This window comes from Acinonyx jubatus, chromosome D3 (genome assembly GCF_027475565.1).
Source record: "Acinonyx jubatus isolate Ajub_Pintada_27869175 chromosome D3, VMU_Ajub_asm_v1.0, whole genome shotgun sequence".
Lineage (NCBI taxonomy): Eukaryota > Metazoa > Chordata > Mammalia > Carnivora > Felidae > Acinonyx > Acinonyx jubatus.
In genome coordinates, this window is record NC_069392.1 from 1,888,794 (window position 1) to 1,908,379 (window position 19,586).

Genomic DNA, 19,586 nt, shown 5'->3' on the forward strand with positions numbered 1-19,586 from the left:
GCTCATGGCTGAATGCTGTGCACGTGCCGATCGCGGGATTTAAACTGCGCCTACAGACCGAAGTTAAACTTCCCGCATCTCCTGAGTCGGGACAGGCGTGTTTACATCAGTCGTCTGCTGTGTTTGGCTGGACGATCTCTTGTGGCCTTTCCACATTTCACGTTATGTTTTGACTTTGCTTAAACAAAAGCCATCGTCTGGTAGCAGGACCAAGACCCGCGCAGGTCGTGATTTGGAAACGGGAAGAAAGTTCTAGAGTATCTTACGTCTGTGGTCCGTCGAGGGCTCTGGAAATGTGCCTGTCACCAAGTGCAGGCTTTGAGATGAGGTTTGGGCGGGAGCTGAGACCCTCCTTGCTTTGGAAGAAGAATAAAGAGACGCTTGGCGGGGTCCGCTCCGGAGCGGGTACTTCCAGCTTCTGCCTGTCTGTCCGCCCGCACGTCTCCCCAACCCCAGGTTCCATGCAGTTGGGGAGCTAAGAGGATGAGTGAATTCCTTCCCACGAGCCTTGCTTCTGCAGAAACGCGGGGCTTCCCTTGTGCGGTGAGTGGTGGAAAAGTGGTGAGGTGGTGTTCCCAGGAATGCAAGGTTCTCGGTGCTGTTTTTAGGTCGGCTTTTGTTTTTTTTGAAAAAGGAATGTATAGAGAAGAAAAGAGCACACGTGCGTTTCCCATCACACAGAATCACAGGGCCGGGATTTTGCTGTGTCTGCTCCCAGTCATTTTGATTGTGCTTTCAAAAAGTGACACGTTGCCTTTACCTTGTAACTTTTTCTTGTAGAAGATGCCAAATATATTGAGAAAGTGAAACCATAGTACAAAGAACCTTCACGCACACACCTCCTGGACTCGATCATTTAAAAAATTCGTCATGTTTGGGGCACCTGGGGGGCTCAGCCAGTTAAGCGTCCCACTTCAGCTCAGGTCATGATCTCATGGTTCGTGGGTTCGAGCCCCGCGTCGGGCTCTTTGCTGACAGCTCGGAGCCTGGAGCCTGCTTCGGATTCTGTGTCTCCCTTTCTCTCTGCCCCTCCTCGGCTTACGCTCTGTCTCTCTCTCTCAAAAATAAGCAAACATGAAAAAAATAAAAAAAAAAAGTAATGCAGCATTATAAAAAAAGCTAAATTCCTCTTTAGTTTATGGAATCTATCCCTATACCAGCCTCAGAGCCCAGAAGCGTCCATTGTATTATTAGGATATTGTTTCCATATTTTAAAATGTATCTTTGCCTGTATCTATATACTTACAAGCCTGTGTCCACCTGTCTCGTTAGAAAATATGGGGTGTTTTCACGTAGGTTTTTTTGTAACTGTAACGTACTGGCTCCAAGATCCCATAGCTAGCTGTTCTTCCTCTCACTGTGTCTTTGAGATGGAGTTGGGCTGATGGGCTTCGTACTGGGGCTTCTCCCTTTCTCTGTGACGGACCTTCTCACACCCGCCTCCTTGAGCACACGTGTGTGTGAGTCCGGCTGAAACATCCGGGGACCGTCACAGGGCCTGCACACGTCTTGTCTAGCAGATTCTGCCCCCGGCCCTCTCGTGAGTGGACCAGTCTCCTCTCCCACCAGCACCCTGTGAGTGGACAAGCTCCCCACCTCGCAGCACCCGACGCAGTCAGATTTGTGTGTTTTTGCACATCCGATGGGAGGTGCATTTGCAGATCCTTGAGGAGATGCACGGGTGAGGGTGAACGTCTTCATGCATTTATTAGTAATCTGAAGTTGACTTGTGCCCATCGATTTCCGTTTCTATGTGGAAGATGTTTTGATAGACTCTGAATATGAATCACGGTGTCAATTTTGGCTTTAAAGTAATGACAAGATAGACAAGTGACTGTTGTGTCAGCTGAACGATGCCACAGCTGGAGACCTCGTCTGTGTAAGTGAGAACCACGTCCTTCCCCTTCCTCGGGAGGTAAATTGCTCCCGACCAACCACCCTTGGCGGGGGAGGGGGGGATTCTTATATTCTCATAGATAAAAACATATAATTGCAATCATTCCATTTTTGATGTGCCAGATAACACTTCCCCATCGGTGCTCAGAGAACACCGAATCCTATTAAAAGTGGACACAAGTCCTTACCACTGTCCATCACCATGAGACCGTCTGGGAAGTCTTCTCTCGTGGCCGTCTCCCTCGTTTGTTTCTCCCGTGGCCGTTAGGTGTCCACGCCCGACTCAGCGGTCACAAAGCATCATGTTTGCCAAAAGCAAAGAAAAGTTAGCGGGAGTCCTGAGCCTGAGTCTGCTCCCCAGAATGGAAAGAGGACGTTAAGGGACCTCCCTCACGTCTCCAACGCTGTGTCTGGAATGCGAGGAGCCCGGTTCACGACGCAGAACGCCCCCTGACAGCAGTAGGTGACTAGGGTAGATGCGGTTGTGGAGGGAGATGGGCAAGACAGTCCCCGTCTTGTCAGGTGCAGGATGAGACCAGTACGACACCCAGTACGATGGGAGTTAGCAGTGAGGACGTGGCTGTTAGCTCGTGTAAACGTGGCCTAAAGAAAGCAAGCAGGACCTCCCTTGGCCAGAGGCTACGCGGGAGTAATAACCCAGCTCACTGGCGCCCCTCAGCTTGGCGGACCACTGCTCGTTTTCCGGGGGACGTGCCGCGCTCGTTTGCGAACTGAGCCTGCAGTAGCTGCTGAATTAAATGTTTCACTTCGTGACCGTGTTTCTCCAGAGACCGGCTGTCCCACGATAGGACCGGGCTCCCCGTCTTCCCCTTTGGAGACACGTTGACCGAGCGCGTCTTTGAAGATCAGTTAACTGTATTCCGGCTCCATATGTGTGAGGACCCAGGGCGAGTTCAGAGTGACCCTGGAGAGAAACTTTCTGTGCATGCCGGGGGATAATCGCGTCACAGAGCTCATCAAGCTCGCCCCAGACACCGGGGCCTGGAGGCCGGACTAAAGCTACGCCTCGGAGCTCAGCTCCGCTGTCACAACAAAATTCAATTAAGGCATGAAAGCTGGAAGCCAGGCTGGATGGTAAATGAATTTTTAACCCATGGACGTAGCTTGCTTTTCAGCCTGATGGATGTGCTGCAACCCAGGGGCGGCCAACCCAACGAGAAATAAAAAGACACAATCACATTTGCCAGTGAGTTTGCTTCCTGCCCCTCGCCCGGCCCCCCCCCCCCACCCCTAGCCGTTGATGGGGTGTGTCTGGTTTCACGCAGGTCAAGGGCCCTGGCCACCTGGACCGGCTCCGTTTGGTCAGTGGCCTTAATATTGCTGCTGGTTGTTCTTGGAGTTGGTCAAATCTCACGGCGAGTGGGCCTCGGCACGAGAGCCAGCCTCACCCCCCCACACGCCCGCCCAGCGGCCAGGGCATCGATTTTTCGACGGACGTGTGGGCTCCGTTAGGAGAACCAGTGGTGGCTGCTGATGCAACCCGGCTCTGGCGGCTGGAGGCCGCCACCGTCCCTGAAGGGAAGGGGAAGCAAGGGTGAAGGCTCAGGCTGTTGACCGTGGAGCTGAGGACAGGGCGTGATGCAACAGAGCCGTGGCCGCAGAAGCGAGAAAGCAGGACGGTGCCCAGGCAGAGCGGGCGCGGGAAATGGGTCCTCCGCCCTGTGTGTGTCCACCTGTGATCTGCTGGTGCCTCCGGCCGACGTGCCAGCCCCTGTCCCCGTGGGGTCCCTCTCGGTAGGTCTCCTGCAGGGCGAGGGTCTGCTACGGAGCCGTGGTTGTGAACGGGAGTCTAGAGCCCCATGGTTTGGGCTCCCATCCCAGTCTTGCAACTGTGTGGCATTGCGGGGGGGGGGGTCCCCCGAGCCTGGTTCCCTCGCCCGAGACATGGGGGCCGACCTGGACCTGTGAGTATTCTGCGAGGCAATGCAGGCGGTGCCCGTGGCATGGTGACCAGCACACAATAAGTGCTCAATAAATGTGCTCGTTGGCGTTATCGTCCTTGGCTTCTTTGCAAACAGATTCCCGCGTGTCTGTTTACTGCTGCCCCCGCTGCCTGCAGTCGGCCATGAATTCAAACTGAATCAGCGGAGTAGGTAGGACTGTGTGTAGGTTAAGAGTGAGCAGGTCCCGAGGGAGGGTCTGAGGGGGTCCTCAGGAGCACACGCTGAACGCAGTCGGGGCACAGCTTTGCAACTTCTGCTCTGGTGACGCAGAGGGACTTCTGGCCGCCTTCTCGGCCAGAGCAGCGTATTCGGGAGAGGTAAGGTCGCTCTGAGACAGGTTTTCCGAGAGGGGAGGTGTGAGGCACGGGGGAGGTGTCAGGTGTCTGTCTGGGTCGGTAAATGCCACCAAGTTTTCCGTACCTGTACGCCAGCCCATCTGTTCTGAAACCTCTTGTGCTCTTTCTTTCTAGAACTCCAGCCTCTGGGAGCCTTAGCTGCAAGGGTGTCTGCCCTCCTCAGTAGCAGGGAGCCTGGTTGGAGCCACAGTCTTGTTTTTTTTTTTTGTTTTTAGTTTATTTTCAGAGAGAGAGCGAGCCAGCAGGACAGAGAGGGAGAGAGAATCCCAAGCAGGCTCCACACTGTCAGCGCAGAGCCTGATGCGGGGCTTGAACTCACAAACTGTGAGATGCTGACCTGAGCCCAAACCAAGAGTCGGATGCTTGACTGACTGAGCCCCCGGGATGCCCCGGAGCCACAGTCTCGAAGGTGGTATTTTCATTTCCTTCCTCTGGTGTATGAGCACGTACACCTGTCTCTAACACAAGCCTCTCTGCCAATTCCAAAGCGATCACAGCTGTTAACTCTTCAAGGCAACTCGAAAAGTTTGTTAAAGGCTGTGATTTTAATAGGCTCAGTTTAGCTGCAGGGCACAGATGGGGGCTCTGGCTGGGTTTGTCTCGAGAGGCTGTGAGAGCTGGTCGTGCGGTCGGGCTGTGCAGCTGGGCTTCCTGGGGCCGAGTCCAGGCCCTGACCCCAACTAGCCACAAGCCTTTGGGCGCATTATTATTATTTTTAATGTTTACTTATTATAAATTTTGAGAGAGAGAGAGAGAGAGAGAGAGAGAGAGAGAGAGAGAGAGGGGAGGGATCTCATGCGAGGAGGGGAAGGTACAGACAGGGAGAGGGAATCCCAAAAAGGCTCTGCACTGTCAGCACAGAGCCCAGTGCGGGGCTCAATCCCACAAACCGTGAGGTCGTGACCTGAGCCGAGATCAGGACGCTTAATTAACCGCCTGAGCCCCCCAGGTGCCACCCAGTGCATTATTGAACTTCGCTGTGTTTGCAGCGGCTCACAGGTATGCCTGCGTGTGCCTCATAGGATAGTAACAGGTGCAAAGGCCCTGCTGACTCCACGGAAGCATTACAGCAGCCCCTGTGGTGCCCAGAGTTTTCCTAGCTGCGGCTGCTGTCGTCATTGTAACCACTGGGGCCGTGGATCAGCCCGTGTTACTACTGACGAACGTCGTGTATCAGTTGGTCGCGTTAGTACTGGGGAACGTCATGTATCAGTTGTGTTACTACTGGGGAACGTCGTGTATCGGCCGTGTTACTACTGGGGAGCGTCCTCGTGTACGAGTCGTGTGACTATTGGGGAACAGTAGCTTTCTTGGGACATTATCTCCCACCCAAATGAGAGGGAAGAGGTGAATCCAAAAGTTCTCGGGATTTGTAACTTCAGCAGTGATTTTTCAGGCATTTTGGCCCCTGAGTCATGGAAGACGCACACAGGGGGTGCAGGGAGGTGGCATTTCACGTGCACGCACACCTTGGAAGGCAAGTCCCCCGTCTGCCCTGCTCGGTGCATTTGCGTCTGCAGCCTCTGTTCCACTCTGTTCTGTTCTCTCCTTGTTTGTCTGCAAAACGCTGCTCACGACCCCTCAGCTGATACAGCTGGCCCCGATGGGCCATGTTTTCCTCACTTGGAGGAGCCCCCTGTGGTATCGGTCGCGTGGTGAGAAGCTGGGACTGAGGGTCGGGCCCCTTCGCCGAGGCCTGGCCACCAAAGAGCTGGCACTTTGGTCCCGGGCCCTGCCCCTGACAGATGCTCGCTCCGCTTGCTAGGTGAGGGAAGGAACAGATCACGCGTGTCTGAGGGTCCACGACGGACACCCATGCTTTCTTCACTGCCGCCCCCCCAAGCTGTTTCAGGGATACAAGGGTATTGTTGCTGTCGGGGGCTTTGTGGATTACAGACACAGGTTTTCAGTGTTACGGATTATCGCAACCACAGTGCCATGCAGGTGGGGTGTGGACCCCGCAGGAGTCCACGCCAGCCACGCTGCGAACCTGCCACGGGAAAAGTACCATAAGTGGGAACCCCAAACGTAGAGGTTGGGGCAGGAAAGCAGGAGGCGCTCTGGAGACGCCGGCCGGATGGAGCGGCTCGTGACGAGCCTGCGCCTGTGGCTGCTTGTCCTACCCACCACAAGCACCAGGGACTCCCATCCAGCCGTCCGTGAGCGGGGTCCTGCCCTCCGACAGTGGTGCTGTCCTTGACACGCGCAGCGCTTGAAAGAGAAAGAATGCTCACATTTGCACGTCGAGAGACTTCACAGAAACGTCAGCATTTCCGGATTTCCTCAAGAAGTGAGAAGATCTGACACGTGCCGTAGACGGGTGCACACACATCACGGTGCACCTGCCCGTCACCACCCACCGGGCTCCGCTGCCTGCTGAGGACGGCTTCCCAGTCTCCCCGCTGCAGCCGGGCGAGGTGGCCGTCGAGTGGTCCGTGCTCTGGGCGATCTGGGAGAATGGGCTCGGTCTCTGAATTCCGGTGTGTTCATCCAGCACCTGCAGTGTGCCCGCCTCTGTGCCCGCCGCCGTGGGATGCCCTGGGGGCCCGAGCAGACACAGCCATGGTCCGCTCAGCTCTTCTGGGTTTCTGGTGGCTGAGCGGTGTCAGCGCAGCCCCGTCATATGGACGTGGTCGGCTCTGTGATGCTGGGCATCTCAGGCCGCCCTGAGCGAGCGAGACGCGAGAGATCACTTTAACAGGGGAAAACCCCCCTCCTTAGGGAGGATAGACCTTACGTGATTTCACCAGCTGCACAAAAAGGTAACGGTGAGGTGGTGGCGATGCCCGATCTGGTGATCATTTCACGACGTACACACGTGTCAAAACATCACGCTGTCCACCCCGAATGTATACGGTGTTTACTTGTTAATTCCATAAACGAACCCTCCTTAGGAGGTACCCCCTGGGCTCGCACATCAGGCACGGGTGGGAATCGTCCAGGCGGAGGGACTTGACAGGACAGGTGCACTCCAGGGGCCGGGGCCCCGACGGCACCTGTACTCAGTGCTGACAGAAGCGGGTGTGGAGGGCTAGGCCGGAGGGTGAGGTGGCCGGGGCTGGCTTGTGACGTTCCCTCCGGCTGCAGAGACGAGGGGACCCGGGTAGCAGCCGTGGGCCTTGCTCCAGGCAACGCGGCATCCCGGCGACTCTGCTCCCCGGATGGGCCCTTCTCACAGATGTGCCCGACGGGCTGGCACGTCGGCCACGGCCCTGTTCTCCATGCCGCCTCTGTGGCGGCCGGAGGGCACGCTCACCGCGGAACAGATGGGGGCCAGAGAGGCTGGGGTGAGAACAGAGGGGGGAATTCTGTTCCCTTCTGCTTCCTTCCCTGTGCTCACCGAGACTCAGGGACGATGGGGACTTTCCAGATAACCCCGCAGGCTGACGGTGGCAGGTGGGAAGGGAGGAGCCTGTGCCGGCTCCGCTTTGCAGGTGCAGCAGGTCACCGACACACCCAGATCTGCCCCCTCTTGTGACGCAGTCGCGTGACGGCACGGCACCCCTCACGTCCTGCTGGCGGAGACACAGCTGACAGCCAGCCCCACAGCCCCTGGCCCAGTGCCGACCGAGTTCACCTGCAGACACGGTGGCGAGTTCCTGCGCGTGGTGTTGGCCGCCGGGCAAACACAGCCTTCTCCCTGCTTCTCCGCCGCTCGGCCCCTGGGAAATGCCGAGACTCATCACCTCCGTAGGAGCCCAGCTGAATCTGAATTTTAGAACAACAGATAATTTTCATATGTCTGCAGTGGGCTGAATGATGGCTTCCCCAAATCTGTGTCCATGACCGAACCCCCAGAACTCGTGAATTTACCTCGTCTGGGAAGAGGGTCTTTGCAGATATAATTGAGTCATGGCTCTAGATGAGCTCACCCTGGAACATCTGGGCGGGCCCTCGATCCAGTGACGATGTCCTGGTAAGAGATGAAGAGAAGGACACAGGCAGAGGCTGGAGTTCTGGCAGATCCCAGCCGTGGGACGAGGCAGGAATGACTCTCCCCTGGGGCCTCTGGAGGGAGCGTGGCCCTGCCCCGCCTGGATCTCAGGCTCCTGGCCTCCTGAATGGGGAGAGAATAAATTGCTGACTTTTTTCAGCCACTACGTTAGTGGTAATTTGCTACGGCAGCCCTGTACCCTCACAGAGAAGTGACCTTAATCTTGGGTTAGGACACGATTTAAAAACAATTTTTTTAAATGTTTGTTTATTTTTGAGAGACAGAGGGGTGGGGAGGGCCGAGACAGAGGGAGACACAGAATGTGAAGTAGGCTCTGGGCTCTGAGCGGTCAGCACAGAGCCCCACGCGGGGCTCGAACCCACGAACCGTGAGGTCATGACCCGAGCCAAAGTCGGACGCTCAACCGACTGAGCCACCCAGGCACAGGATTTTTATTCTCAGACGTCCCCCCGAATGCTCCGGTTGTGGGAGCTCCGATGTTCTCTGTTTTCCACTTCTCAACGGTTCAGAAGAGTGGGCAAACCGCGAGCCAAATCCAGCCCGCCACCTGTGCCAATAGAGTTTTATCGAAACACAGCCACGCCTGTCTGCCCACGGACCATCCACAGCGGCATTCGCCGGGCAACGGTGGCGTTCAGTCTAGTGTGCGAGATCTGGGAGCACGTACGTCGCCCGCCGTTTACAGGGAAAGCTTGCCGACCCTGCTCGGCACGGGGACGGGCCGTCTCTGGTTCACGTATGCTCTGTCCGTGTGAGAGCCGGCAGGAGTCGCTGAGGGTTTCGGCGCGCTGTCTGTTAACCTAGAGCGAGTGTCTGTCTGTACTCAGGACCCTGGCGCATCAGGCTTCGGCCACGACTCCGTGCGGACGCCGCGTGCGGGGACCTGCGGCCCTGTTTCCTTGGGGTGGGAGCCTGCCCCCCACGTGGGGGGCTCGTGCGCCTGGCGCCCAGGGCTGCGGCTCACGGGGTGAGGGACGTCTTGCTGGTAAAACGGAAGCTGGAGCCCTTGCGATCGCGGCCTTTCCAGGATGACGTTTTCGAGCTGCATTGCTTGAAAAGTATCAGAGACAAACTGGAAGGTGGAATCTTCTGGCTGTTCCCCCAGCAGGAGGCGGTCTCCACCAGGAGTGCGGACCGGGTCTCTGTCCGGGAGCATCGCAAGCCCCTCCGTGTGGAAGCTTGGCGTGGATGCGGACCTTTCATGTCTGTCTGTAGCCCAAAGACGCACACTTTCCCCTGCCGGCCAAGGGCTGCAGGGAGCCTCTGTGGTGCCTCGAGGGGATTATTTCCCCGGCAGGGGCTGAAGCGCAGGGGACGGGCGGTTGCTCTGGGCTGTCTGGCCTCTGTGCGTCCTCGCAGGGGAGTCTATCACCCGGTCTCGGGGGGGGGGGGGGGGGGGGGGGGATGGTGGCTGCTAATTAGGAACAATTATGCGTCTTCTCCGCCGGCGAATGAGAATGACCGAGGCTTCAGCCGAGGTCAGGACGACGCTCTTCAGTCGGGCGTCTGTCTCCCGGGTGCTCGGTGTCGCTGAGAGCCCTCATTACCGAGACGGTTTCTTACTGGGCGAGTCAGCGGTGAGCCTCCCTTGTTTTTCGGTGTGGGGTCTGCCATCCCGGTGCAGGTGCTTCTACGTGGAACATCTTTCCATGAGTTTCCCGTAAAGACAGGAAGGCCCAGTGGGCTGTGTCACAGTGTCAGAGCCCCAATCCTTCACGGAAGGCGACTTGAGAACGGCGTTCCTGAGCAGGCCCGTCCCTCCCCCCGCAGCCCGACTGAGCTGGGCTGGGGTGTGGCCGGGGCCCCCCGTAATTCCACCGTGAGGGCAAGTCTGGGGTGTCCACAGGGAGGACATTTCTTCACGGAGACGACAGAGCCTCGTGGGCTCAGACCAGACTCACCTTCCCTCTGGAGCGCCCATCCACCCCTGTCCCAGCCTACTCTCCCCCAGACCTTCCCCCCCCCCCCCCCCCGGGCCTTCCCTCCCCTTTGGGGGCCCCGGGTTGAGATCTGCTGCTTTGAACGGTCTCCACTTCAGTGTCCCTGCCGATAAAACGGGGTGAACCATGCATAACCGTGTATATGCCCACCACAGCCTGGCACAGAGCACGTGTTCAGTAAAGGCTGCCTGTTGTTAGTATTAGCTCACGGACGAATTTGGTCCCTGGGACTGTTTCATTTCAGATCGGTGGTGAGACGAACGCGGCTCCCTGCACGGAGCTGGGCGTGAGCACCTGTGTAACCGATCTGAACAACACGTGCTGTCACATTCCTTCTCCAGACCTCACAGCAAAACAAGTTCCAGATGGACTAAAGGTCTGATGCTACAAAATAAATCTCTAAACCTATAAAAATGCTGGAAGACTTCGCAGGGACTTTTTCCAGAGAGGAGAGTGGGTGCTGTCTGCATGTTTTGTAACAGGAGGAGAGTTGTGGGGGGGCGGGGGGGGGGCGCTCGGTGCCGTGCGTGGGCCCTCTGTCGCGTGCAGGCAGGACGGGGGACCACGCGGGTCTGACTTCCCAAAGTCCCTGGGAGGCGGATTGTAGAGCCGTGAAAGAAGGGGCCACAGGCCAAGGCAGAGCAGGGAGCGCCCGCTGGTAGGAGGGCTGGTTTGTGGGGTGGGGCGGGGGGTGCGGTCGGTGAGGCCCAGTAAATGCAGGGCGGGGGCACAGAGGGTGTTTCGGGGGGAAGCAGCTCCCGCAGAGGCAGGAGCTCGGCGGGGGGGGGGAGGTTCGTGTTGTTTCCCAACAGGGAGGGCCCCCCTCAGTCCCAGGCGAAGCAGGGCGGTGCGCAGGGGCCTGCTGGAGCACATGGTGGGGGTCGGGGAGCTGGGTGGTTAACGCGTGCCCCGTCGGGTCCCGGGCCGTCGGGAATGACTTGCCTGTGAACAAGGGGCTGAAACGCACAGCTTGCCCTGGTCTCGGGGCTTTCCTCCAGCTGACATTTCAGAGGACCCTCGTTGGGGCAGCTGGGGAGCTTTGTTTGCAGAAAGAAACCTGATTCCTTGAAGCGTAAATGAGGGCTTTTCACCGGGAGCTTTCTTTTTAAAACACAAGTCTGTTCCTACTCGTTTTAGCAGAAAGCAACGCAAAACAGAGCAAAGAAGTGTGTGCTTGTAGGCTTGTGAAGGTGCGTGTGAGTCCGCCTCACCTTGCTGGGGTTGATGGGGTTGGTGACCCCCGCCAGGGACTTCCTGAGAGGGATCGTGTGTTTCACGGCTCCGGTGGTTGATGGTGGCTGAACAGCACGGTACAGTTGCTGGGGACGAGAACATTGCTTTTCCGTCACTGGTGAGCAAGTCTGAGCTCCGTAGGTCACCGACCTTCTCAGGGAGGGCGTAGGACTCAAGGCCAGTCTGCACAGTGTTGAGCCCAGGTCGCTCTGCACAAAAGTCGGAGGGGATTCATTTCAGACGAGTCCCCGATCCCTTCGTGGCAAATGCCCCCTGGGGCTTGCAGGTACCAGAGATGAATTTTAATCGTGTTTGGGACGCCCGTGTCATCAAAGTGTACACGGTATTGAGTATCTTCTGAGGGCTCAACCGTGCGGTCGCCTTGGAGGACGCCGGGTGGGGGGGGGAAGCCGTTGTTCGTGGTGCTATCGGTTTCATTTGGGAACGAAACAAGACATCCATATGTTAAACAGGTGACAGAATAAAATGGTGTGTACCAGGTGAGGCTATGGACGTGGCCCCAGACACTCTGGGTGACATTCGGTCACATGGCATCTAGTCTCCCGCAACCTTTCTGTTTCTGAAAATGGGGGCGTCTGGGGTGGGTGCTGACGCGTCTGTACAGGGTTCCTCTCCCTGTGGCTCTTGTGTGAGGGGAGGTCCCGGGTGCAGGGACTGGGGCGGAATAAGGTTAGCTGAGATTGACCTGAGGTGTAGCTGGTGTGTGTGTTTCTGGTCACCGTTGAGAGTCCAAGATTCTCCATTTCAGTGCCGTGAGAGCCTGTCTTCTTGAGGTGGGTTTGTTTGCAGAAGCGTTAAAACCAAGTAACTCGATTTGGATGAAAACCACTTTCATATGAACGGAGTAGATGATATGTGTCTGTGGCACAGGGGGTGAAGGGGAACCTTCACCGGAGCTCGGGGCACGAGGAGGGACTGGAGGCTTAGCGGGGACAGAAGGGCTTCCTGGAGGAGGTGGGGCTCGTGCTGGGTTTTGAAGCTTGCAGAGGCGAGAATGGGGGGGGGGGGGGAAGGCCGGTCACGTGGGATCACCCATGGCGCGCTGCGATCCACGTGGGCAGCCGCCAGCCCTCCAGGTGTGAGACACTGTAGGGCACCAGTGCCCCCGACCCTTCCCCGTCTTAATTTACGAATTCCCCTCAGGGCCAGACGGGGTTATGAAAAATAACGATTTTGGAAGAGACAGGCTAATTGCATATTCCCCGGCTGAAAGCGCTCGTGGTCATTTTAATAACTACTTTCCCAATACTTTTAAGCGACTGAAACACATCTCACAAAGAGTGAGGAAATCAATAGCAGAAAAACAATTAGCCGCGCCCACACTCTTTACCGTGGTCCGTTTCCTCTCGGTCTTTTTTTTTTTAGTATGAAATTTATTGTCAAGTTGGTTTCCGTGCAACACCCAGTGCTCGTCCCAGCAGGTGCCCTCCTCCCCCCTCTCCTCTCGGTCTTTTCTTACTGACATGGGTTTTGTGATGTCAGGCCTTGCAGACTCACAGGCCTGCGGGGGCCGGGTGGTAACGAGCGGCCCGGGCAGCGCTGGCGGGACAGGGGGAGAGGGGCCCGCTGGGGCCACCACGGGACTCGGCTGGCCTGGTGTCGCTGCATCTCCTCAACCCGAGGGTGTGGACCCAGCTCCGGAGACAGCGACGGGGTGGGTCATCCTCCCAGGTCGCCTGGCCCGTCCCGACCAGGTGGGCCAACGCAGGGCTGGGCCTCCCTTCAGCCTCCCGCGAGGTGTGGGCCGCCCTTCGCTGCCCTCTGTTCGTTGTTGTCCTCAGGCTGCTGTGTGGCCCGTCCACACCCAGCCGTGGTTTTTAGGCTGTTTCGACAAGAGGCTCTTGGCCCCCGGGCTCCGCGCCTCCCCTCACTGGGATGGAAACAGGCCATCCTGCCATCTCCCTCCTGGCGTGTGTCGTTCAGGACGCGGGGCCACCAGACAGCCCCGCATATGGTGGCGCATGCATATGCCTCTTGGCTCCCCGGCCGGGCTCCCACGTGTGGCTCTGGGACGTCACTCCCGCCCTGCCAGCTCTCTCTTAATCCCCAGCTCGCTCTGTTTTCCAGGCCCAGTGAGACGAAGGCTTGCCCACCACTTGGCAAGGACGCAGGAACAGTTTGGTTCGATTCTCTTTTTTGGGCGATGGCTGCGGTCCTGGATATGAGCAAGCGTGCAGGCACGTGCACACGCGGGGACCGTCTGCTGCCTCTGGAGGACGCGCCTCCCCGGGGCGCTGCTCAGGGCGGAGGCACCGGCTGCTGGGCTGCACTGGAGGCGCACGGCTGGGGGCTCAGGGGGGGGGGGGGTCGTGGGCCACCCTGCTGGGCCCCCAGACACAGGAGCCCGGTTCGTCTCTCCGGCAGGGCGGAGCCCAGGAAATGCTCGTGTCCCTGGACCTGAAACCACGTTATCCTCTCCTGCTGCCTTGCCTTTCTTTTCTTTGTTTACCCTCTGACTACTGCCGGCTTCCAGTGGAAGGCATTCTTGGAAAGATAATAGGTAGCTGTTACACGTAAATACATACAGTGCAGCATTGTTTGTAACAGCGAGAAAACAAAACCGCACCTGGGAACATCTTGGGTTTTTATGGATAGAGGATGTGGCTGTGACCGAAACTTCACACGCGTGTTGTTGCGACTTCGGGGTAGTAGAAATCTCAGGCTGGAAAGCTGAGATCACACTGCAGGAACAGGTGTTTCCCGATCTCGGCGGCTGATCTCCTGCTCAAGCTGCACGGCCGTCCTGGGTTCGCAGCGCTCTCTGCTCCCTGCGGCACCTTGGGGCCTGGCAAGTCTGCTAACCAGACGCCGACGCTTGCCGGCTGCCTCACCGGAGGCGTGTGAGTGTGGAGCACCAGCCATGAAGTCCTCGGGCCCAGAGGTGCCTCTGCTCGCAGCTCATTGGTCAGAGCTGGTCACACACTGCCACCGGATGCAGGGACCTGGGCGGGTGTGTGTGTACGTGTGTGGGTGTCCGTCTTCCCTGTGAGTGGAAGGAGCGGAGAGCCGTGTGTGGCATGGCTGAGAGAAGGCCGTGCCCAGGAAGTGGCATCAGAATGATGCGGGAGGCCTGCGTGTCGGGTGGGGCGGCCCCCGGGTGTCCTTCCTAGCATCCAGGCGGGAAGCCACAGGCCACACCCTGCGTGTGCCCAGGCGTGTCCCTCCCCATGCGCCACAGATGGTCCAGCCCACGAGCCTCTGTGTCCCCAGAACTCTGGGAATGTGCAGTTGTCTGTGGGCTGCAGCTTGGACCCCCGCGGTCTGGCCTCCGAGGGCGCACCTGCGAGGAGCGTCCCAGGCGGAGTGGCACAGACGTCCTCACGCGCACACACTCAGAATGGTGTCTGTGCAAAAGATACAGTGACAGAGCAGAAATTCCGTTAAAGGAAATACTTTGCCGCGGAAGCCCCTTCTCTCTCTGGGAGCAGAACAGATGTGCCCCGGGCGCTCTCGCGTGAGGATTTTCTGACGCTGACTGGGGCCGAGGGCGTCCCCCTCCCCGTCTGCGTTTCTGGGTGTTGGTGGCTCTCCCGCGTGGCGCGTTCCCTCGGGTGACGCGGGGCAGAGGCTTGTGTGTGTGACGGCCGCCCGCCGGGGCCGCGCCTTGAGCTTGTCTTTCTACGGCCTGAAACCACGTGCTGTGTGTGATGGGATTTTATGTTAAACTTTCTGATGGAGGTTTTTAGACCTCATTTTGGCGATTTCCTTGTTAGCTGGTTACGTTTCACTAGAAATCCTCTTGAAGGGAGAAAAATGAAAGCCCGGCCGTGTTGCACGAGCACCCCCTCAGTGGGAGGAAAATCCACATGAAAGAAAATTCGCGAGGAGGCCGCAGCCCCAGTGGCTTAGCTCCCTGCTTGCGACTTTTAATTCCCTTCAGGAACAGCAGCCCCGCTTCCTCTGGGACGTGTGAATCCTGTCCTGGGCCTGCAGGGGCGTGGGCGTGGCTGGAAGGAGAGCCGAGAGGGAGTGCGCGTGTGCGTGGGGGTCTCTGCACGGGACAGTTGGCCCTGAGGCCTGGAGCGGCCGTGGGAGGCGTCAGCACCACTCACGTCTCAGAGGCCTGTGGGCTCGAGGAGCCGCCTGGATCTCCCTGCCCGTTCTCGCTGCATGAGCCCCCTCCGCACCGCGAGGCCCCCTCACGCCTCTGCCAGGGAGCCGGGAGGACACGGGTCGGGACCCAGATCCTCAGGGTCAAGCACCAGTCTGTGGCTCGTGCCCTGGACTCACCTGCATCACCTGTGGACATCACACATGTGCACGCACGGGCCTCTGCGTGATCCTACTGATGAGAAAGAACAGTGACTAAAAATGGTTTTTAGTATTAACTTAGAGAGAGAGAGAGTGAACAGGGAGAGGGGAAGAGGGAGACAGAGAATCCCGAGCAGGTTCCGCACTCAGCACAGAGCCCCACGCGGGGCTTGATCCCACGACCCTGGGATCATGACCTGAGCTGAATTAAGAGTCAGACACTTTACTGGATTGAGCCACCCAGGGGCCCGATAAAGGACATTTTAAATGATTTCTTTACACATTTTATTTATTTTTTTTTGAGAGAGAGACAGAGCACAAGTGGGGGAGGGGCAGAGAGAAGGAGACACAGAATCCGAAGCAGGCTCCAGACTCCAAGCTGTCAGCACAGAGCCCCATGTGGGGCTCGAACCCACGAACCGTGAGGTCATGACCTGAGCCAAAGTCAGATGCTCAACCAACTCAGCCACCCAGGCGCCCCTATTATTATATATATATATATATATTTTTTTTAAACTTTTTTTTTAATGTCTTATTTACTTTTGAGACAGAGAGTGAGCAGGGGAGGGGCTGAGAGAGAGGGAGACACAGAGTCCGAAGCAGGTTCCAGGCTCTGAGCTGTCAGCACAGAGCCCGACGTGGGGCTCGAACCCACGAACCGTGAGATCATGACCTGAGCCGAAGTCGGACGCTCAACTGACTGAGCCACCCAGGCACCCCTGAGGACATTTTTAAATACAGGAGCGTAGTAACTTCTGACCCTGCCCCAATCTATATATTCATATTTTAATGTATTTATATATTACAAAATAATAAAGTTATATAGTATGTGTTACAAAAACAGATATTTTTATACGTGTATATTTGTTATGATTTGCTTTTCCTGACGAGGCCATGGCCCCGAGCACCCAAGTTGCCGTCTGGCTGGCCCTCGGGTGCTGGTCCTCACCTCGTGTCTGGGAGGCGCGGAGTGGCCACGGGAGCCCGAGTGCATGGCCAAGGTGCAACGGCAGGTGTATTTCCTGCCCTGGGGCTTCCACACCGCCCTCCCGGTCCCGCCCGCTCCCCCCTCCCTTCCGATTGCCCCAGGTTCACAGACAGGCTGCTGGCCGCTCTCCCGGCCTGTGGAAGTGACCACAGTCGATTTTCACTTCAGGCAGTGTTTTTGTTCTCTGTCTTTGCCACACGTTCAGCCCCAGGCTGCACAAAGGCGGGGGCTCGGCCTGTTTGCCCCCACGTTTGGTTCCTGGTGAGTCTGACGGTGGCCGGCACCCAGTGGGCACTCAGCAAGTGTTTGCCGAGTGGATCATCACCTTTTCTCTGGACTTGACCACACCCGTCTGCTATTTGCTGCTACTGCTCCCACGTAACCGCTGTGGCCGCTAGCACGTGGTCATCGCTGTCCCCACGCGCTCAGGGGCGAGCCGCCCTGCCCAGCGCCGCCCGTCACCTCGCGGGGTCTCACGACGCCAGTGGTGGGCACCGTCAGGGCAGATACAAGGACGTGGGTGCTCAGACGGGCTTCCGAGGCCCCTCCCGGGACGACAGCGGGAGCTGGCACCTTGGTGGAGCCTCTCACAAATCGGGGGGTCCCGGCCCCCCACGCACGGCCTTACGCTGCATCCCGGCCCCCGCTGCTGTCCTTCAGGTGCTGACACGCCAACCTTTCTCTCCTTCCCCGTGTTCATGCCAACGGGAGGCTTAAGACATCAAGTTTTAGTCACACGTGGGGGACGGACAGGAGGTGTCCCATGCCTTCCCTCCCACAGCATCCATAATTGTAGGAGTGACCGAGAGGCATCATTTTGAGGCTAACAGAGCGGCGGTCCTTTCCTGTTCAGTTGTGCCCCAAGTGGATTTATGTGGCGAGACTGGCGTTCTTTGAGGTTGTTACTTATAGAAATGCTTCCGTCGATGCCTTCTGAACGCCAGCCATGCCCGGTCTACACAGATTGGATTTCTGTGCACGCTGGGAACCAGGCCTGCAGGTTCTGTGGCCTGGCCGTGGCTCGTTCAGGAGAGTGGACGGAACGGGGCGGGCTTTGTGCAGAACAAGGATTTAGTCTGTTAGGTGGCTGAGGGGCTAAGATGACAGACGTCCCCTCCCCTGCGGGAGGGCCCTTGCAGTGGCCTCTTTGTGTGTTGGGTTCCTGATCCCGACCGCCTGTCCCTGTTCCCAGTGGTTCTCCGTGTGCGCGAGGCGTCCCACCCGGACCTGCGGTCAGAGATGTGCAGGGACACCTGCCCGAGCTGCTCGGTGCCGGCCGCTGGCAGGGGATGGCCACCGGAGGTTCCCGTCGCTGATCAGCAGCTCAGGTGTTGGGGCTGGCGGTGCAGGGAGGGATATATGCACTTTAGAAACCAACCCTAGGGATTTCTACGGTTTTTCTCATTGGATGACACCCTCCCGTCCAGAAGTAGTTTTTACCCCTCTGTAAACGCCTGTATGATATTCGGGATGATCTTCCCGCCTCGTAGGATCTCGCTGAAAGAAAGAGGTCGCGAAAGAGCATGTATCAAATCATTTTATACATTAAAAAAATTTTTTTAACGTTTATTTTTGACCCAGAGAGAGACAGAGCATGAATGGGGGAGGGTCAGAGAGAGTGGGAGACACAGAATCCGAAACAGGTTCCGGGCTCTGAGATGTCAGCACAGAGCCCAATGCAGGGCTCAAACTCACGGACCGCGAGATCATGACCTGAGCCGAAGTCGGACGTTTAACCGACTGAGCCACCCAGGCGCCCCTACATTTCTTGATTTAAGTATATTTATTTATCTTTGAGAGAGACACAGTGTGAGAGGGGGAGGGGCAGAGAGAGAGAGAGAGAGAGAGAGAGAGAGAGAGAGAGAGAACCCCAAGCAGGCTCCACACTGTCAGCACAGAGCCCCGCGTGGGGCTCAGTCTCATGAACTGTGAGATCAAGACCTGAGCTGAAATCAAGCATCAGATGCTTAACCGAATGAGCCCCCCAGGCGCCCCTGCAGCAGATCATTTGCATGGGATTTGACTCTGGGGTTGGAGAACAGAAATGTTTGTTTCCAAGCAAAGCGTTTAGCTGTAAGCACTGGGGAGGGGCAGGTGCACAAAGCCTGAGAGTCTGTGCGTGTGACAGGTACTCTGAGTGGCCCTGGAGTCTGGGGGGCCGCTGAGCAGTCTCCTTGCTGCTCCCCAGCTTCCCGCAGAGGGCGTGACGTCTTTACCTGGTATTAGGAATCAGGATCAAAGGGCCGAGTATCTGGTTTCCATTCTCTGGCGCTTGCTCCAGGGTCCTGTGGTCACCATGAGACCCCGCCCACTTGTAGGGGCTGATTTGAGCAGAGACGCCACAGATCTGAGCCTGGCCACCCGATTTGGGCTCCTGGGAATTTACTGTTGAGAACCGAAGGTGTTCAGGAGCTGAAGCGCAAGAATTGCAGCCTTCTGGAAAGTTCTCAAACTCGTCCGGTGAGCCCCTGAGATATCCCGGGTTTCCCCTGTCGCCAGGTTGGCTGCTGAACTCTGCTTCGGCTGTTAGGAGAGGCCCCGCCAGCCTGCAGGGAACTTGCCTGCAGCATGAGATCGCCCACGGCCATTTCTGTTGCCTACAACCCTCAGAGCCTCACCTGACGCACCAGGCAGGGAGAGCCCGATGTTAGATTTCAGATCCCTGGGAAATCTTCGGGAGGAAACATGACACATGATGGCTCTGTGACGGCCGCTCCCGTCTTTCCTCCTTGACGTGTGGCAGGCGGTGTTGACAAGATAGCTCCGAGGCACCCTCGGAGAGGGTAGGAGAGACTGAGGCTTGTTTGAGAGACACAGGTGCGTCCCTGGGGCCAAGGCAGGAGACTGAGACCACGCCAGTCCTTCCGCAGAGAGAACGTCACGTGTATACGCAGAACTGCTACTCAGACGGCACAGGGGGTGCTCAATGGTTAGCCCCCCCCAGTGCTGGGTTGTCAGGGCCCACACACATGGTGGGTGGGT

General features: G+C 57.6%; 1 protein-coding gene across 6 annotated transcripts in view; it reads left to right on the plus strand.

Moving 5' to 3' along the window:
- The window catches only part of RIMBP2 (RIMS binding protein 2), a 218,550-nt gene that overhangs the window by 67,826 nt on the left and 131,138 nt on the right, over window positions 1-19,586 (plus strand). For 2 of the 6 annotated variants that reach the window (XM_053206399.1, XM_053206400.1), the window contains exon 1: window positions 10,654-10,769. The exons of 3 other annotated variants lie outside the window; for them this stretch is intronic. Coding sequence is in view for 1 of the 3 variants with exons in the window: in XM_053206393.1 (XP_053062368.1) it covers window positions 11,403-11,462 (60 nt within the window). In the remaining 2 variants the exon portion in view is untranslated. Of the gene's footprint in view, window positions 1-10,653; window positions 10,770-11,002; window positions 11,463-19,586 lie in introns of those variants that run through there. One more of the 6 variants, XM_053206393.1, reaches the window with a different exon arrangement.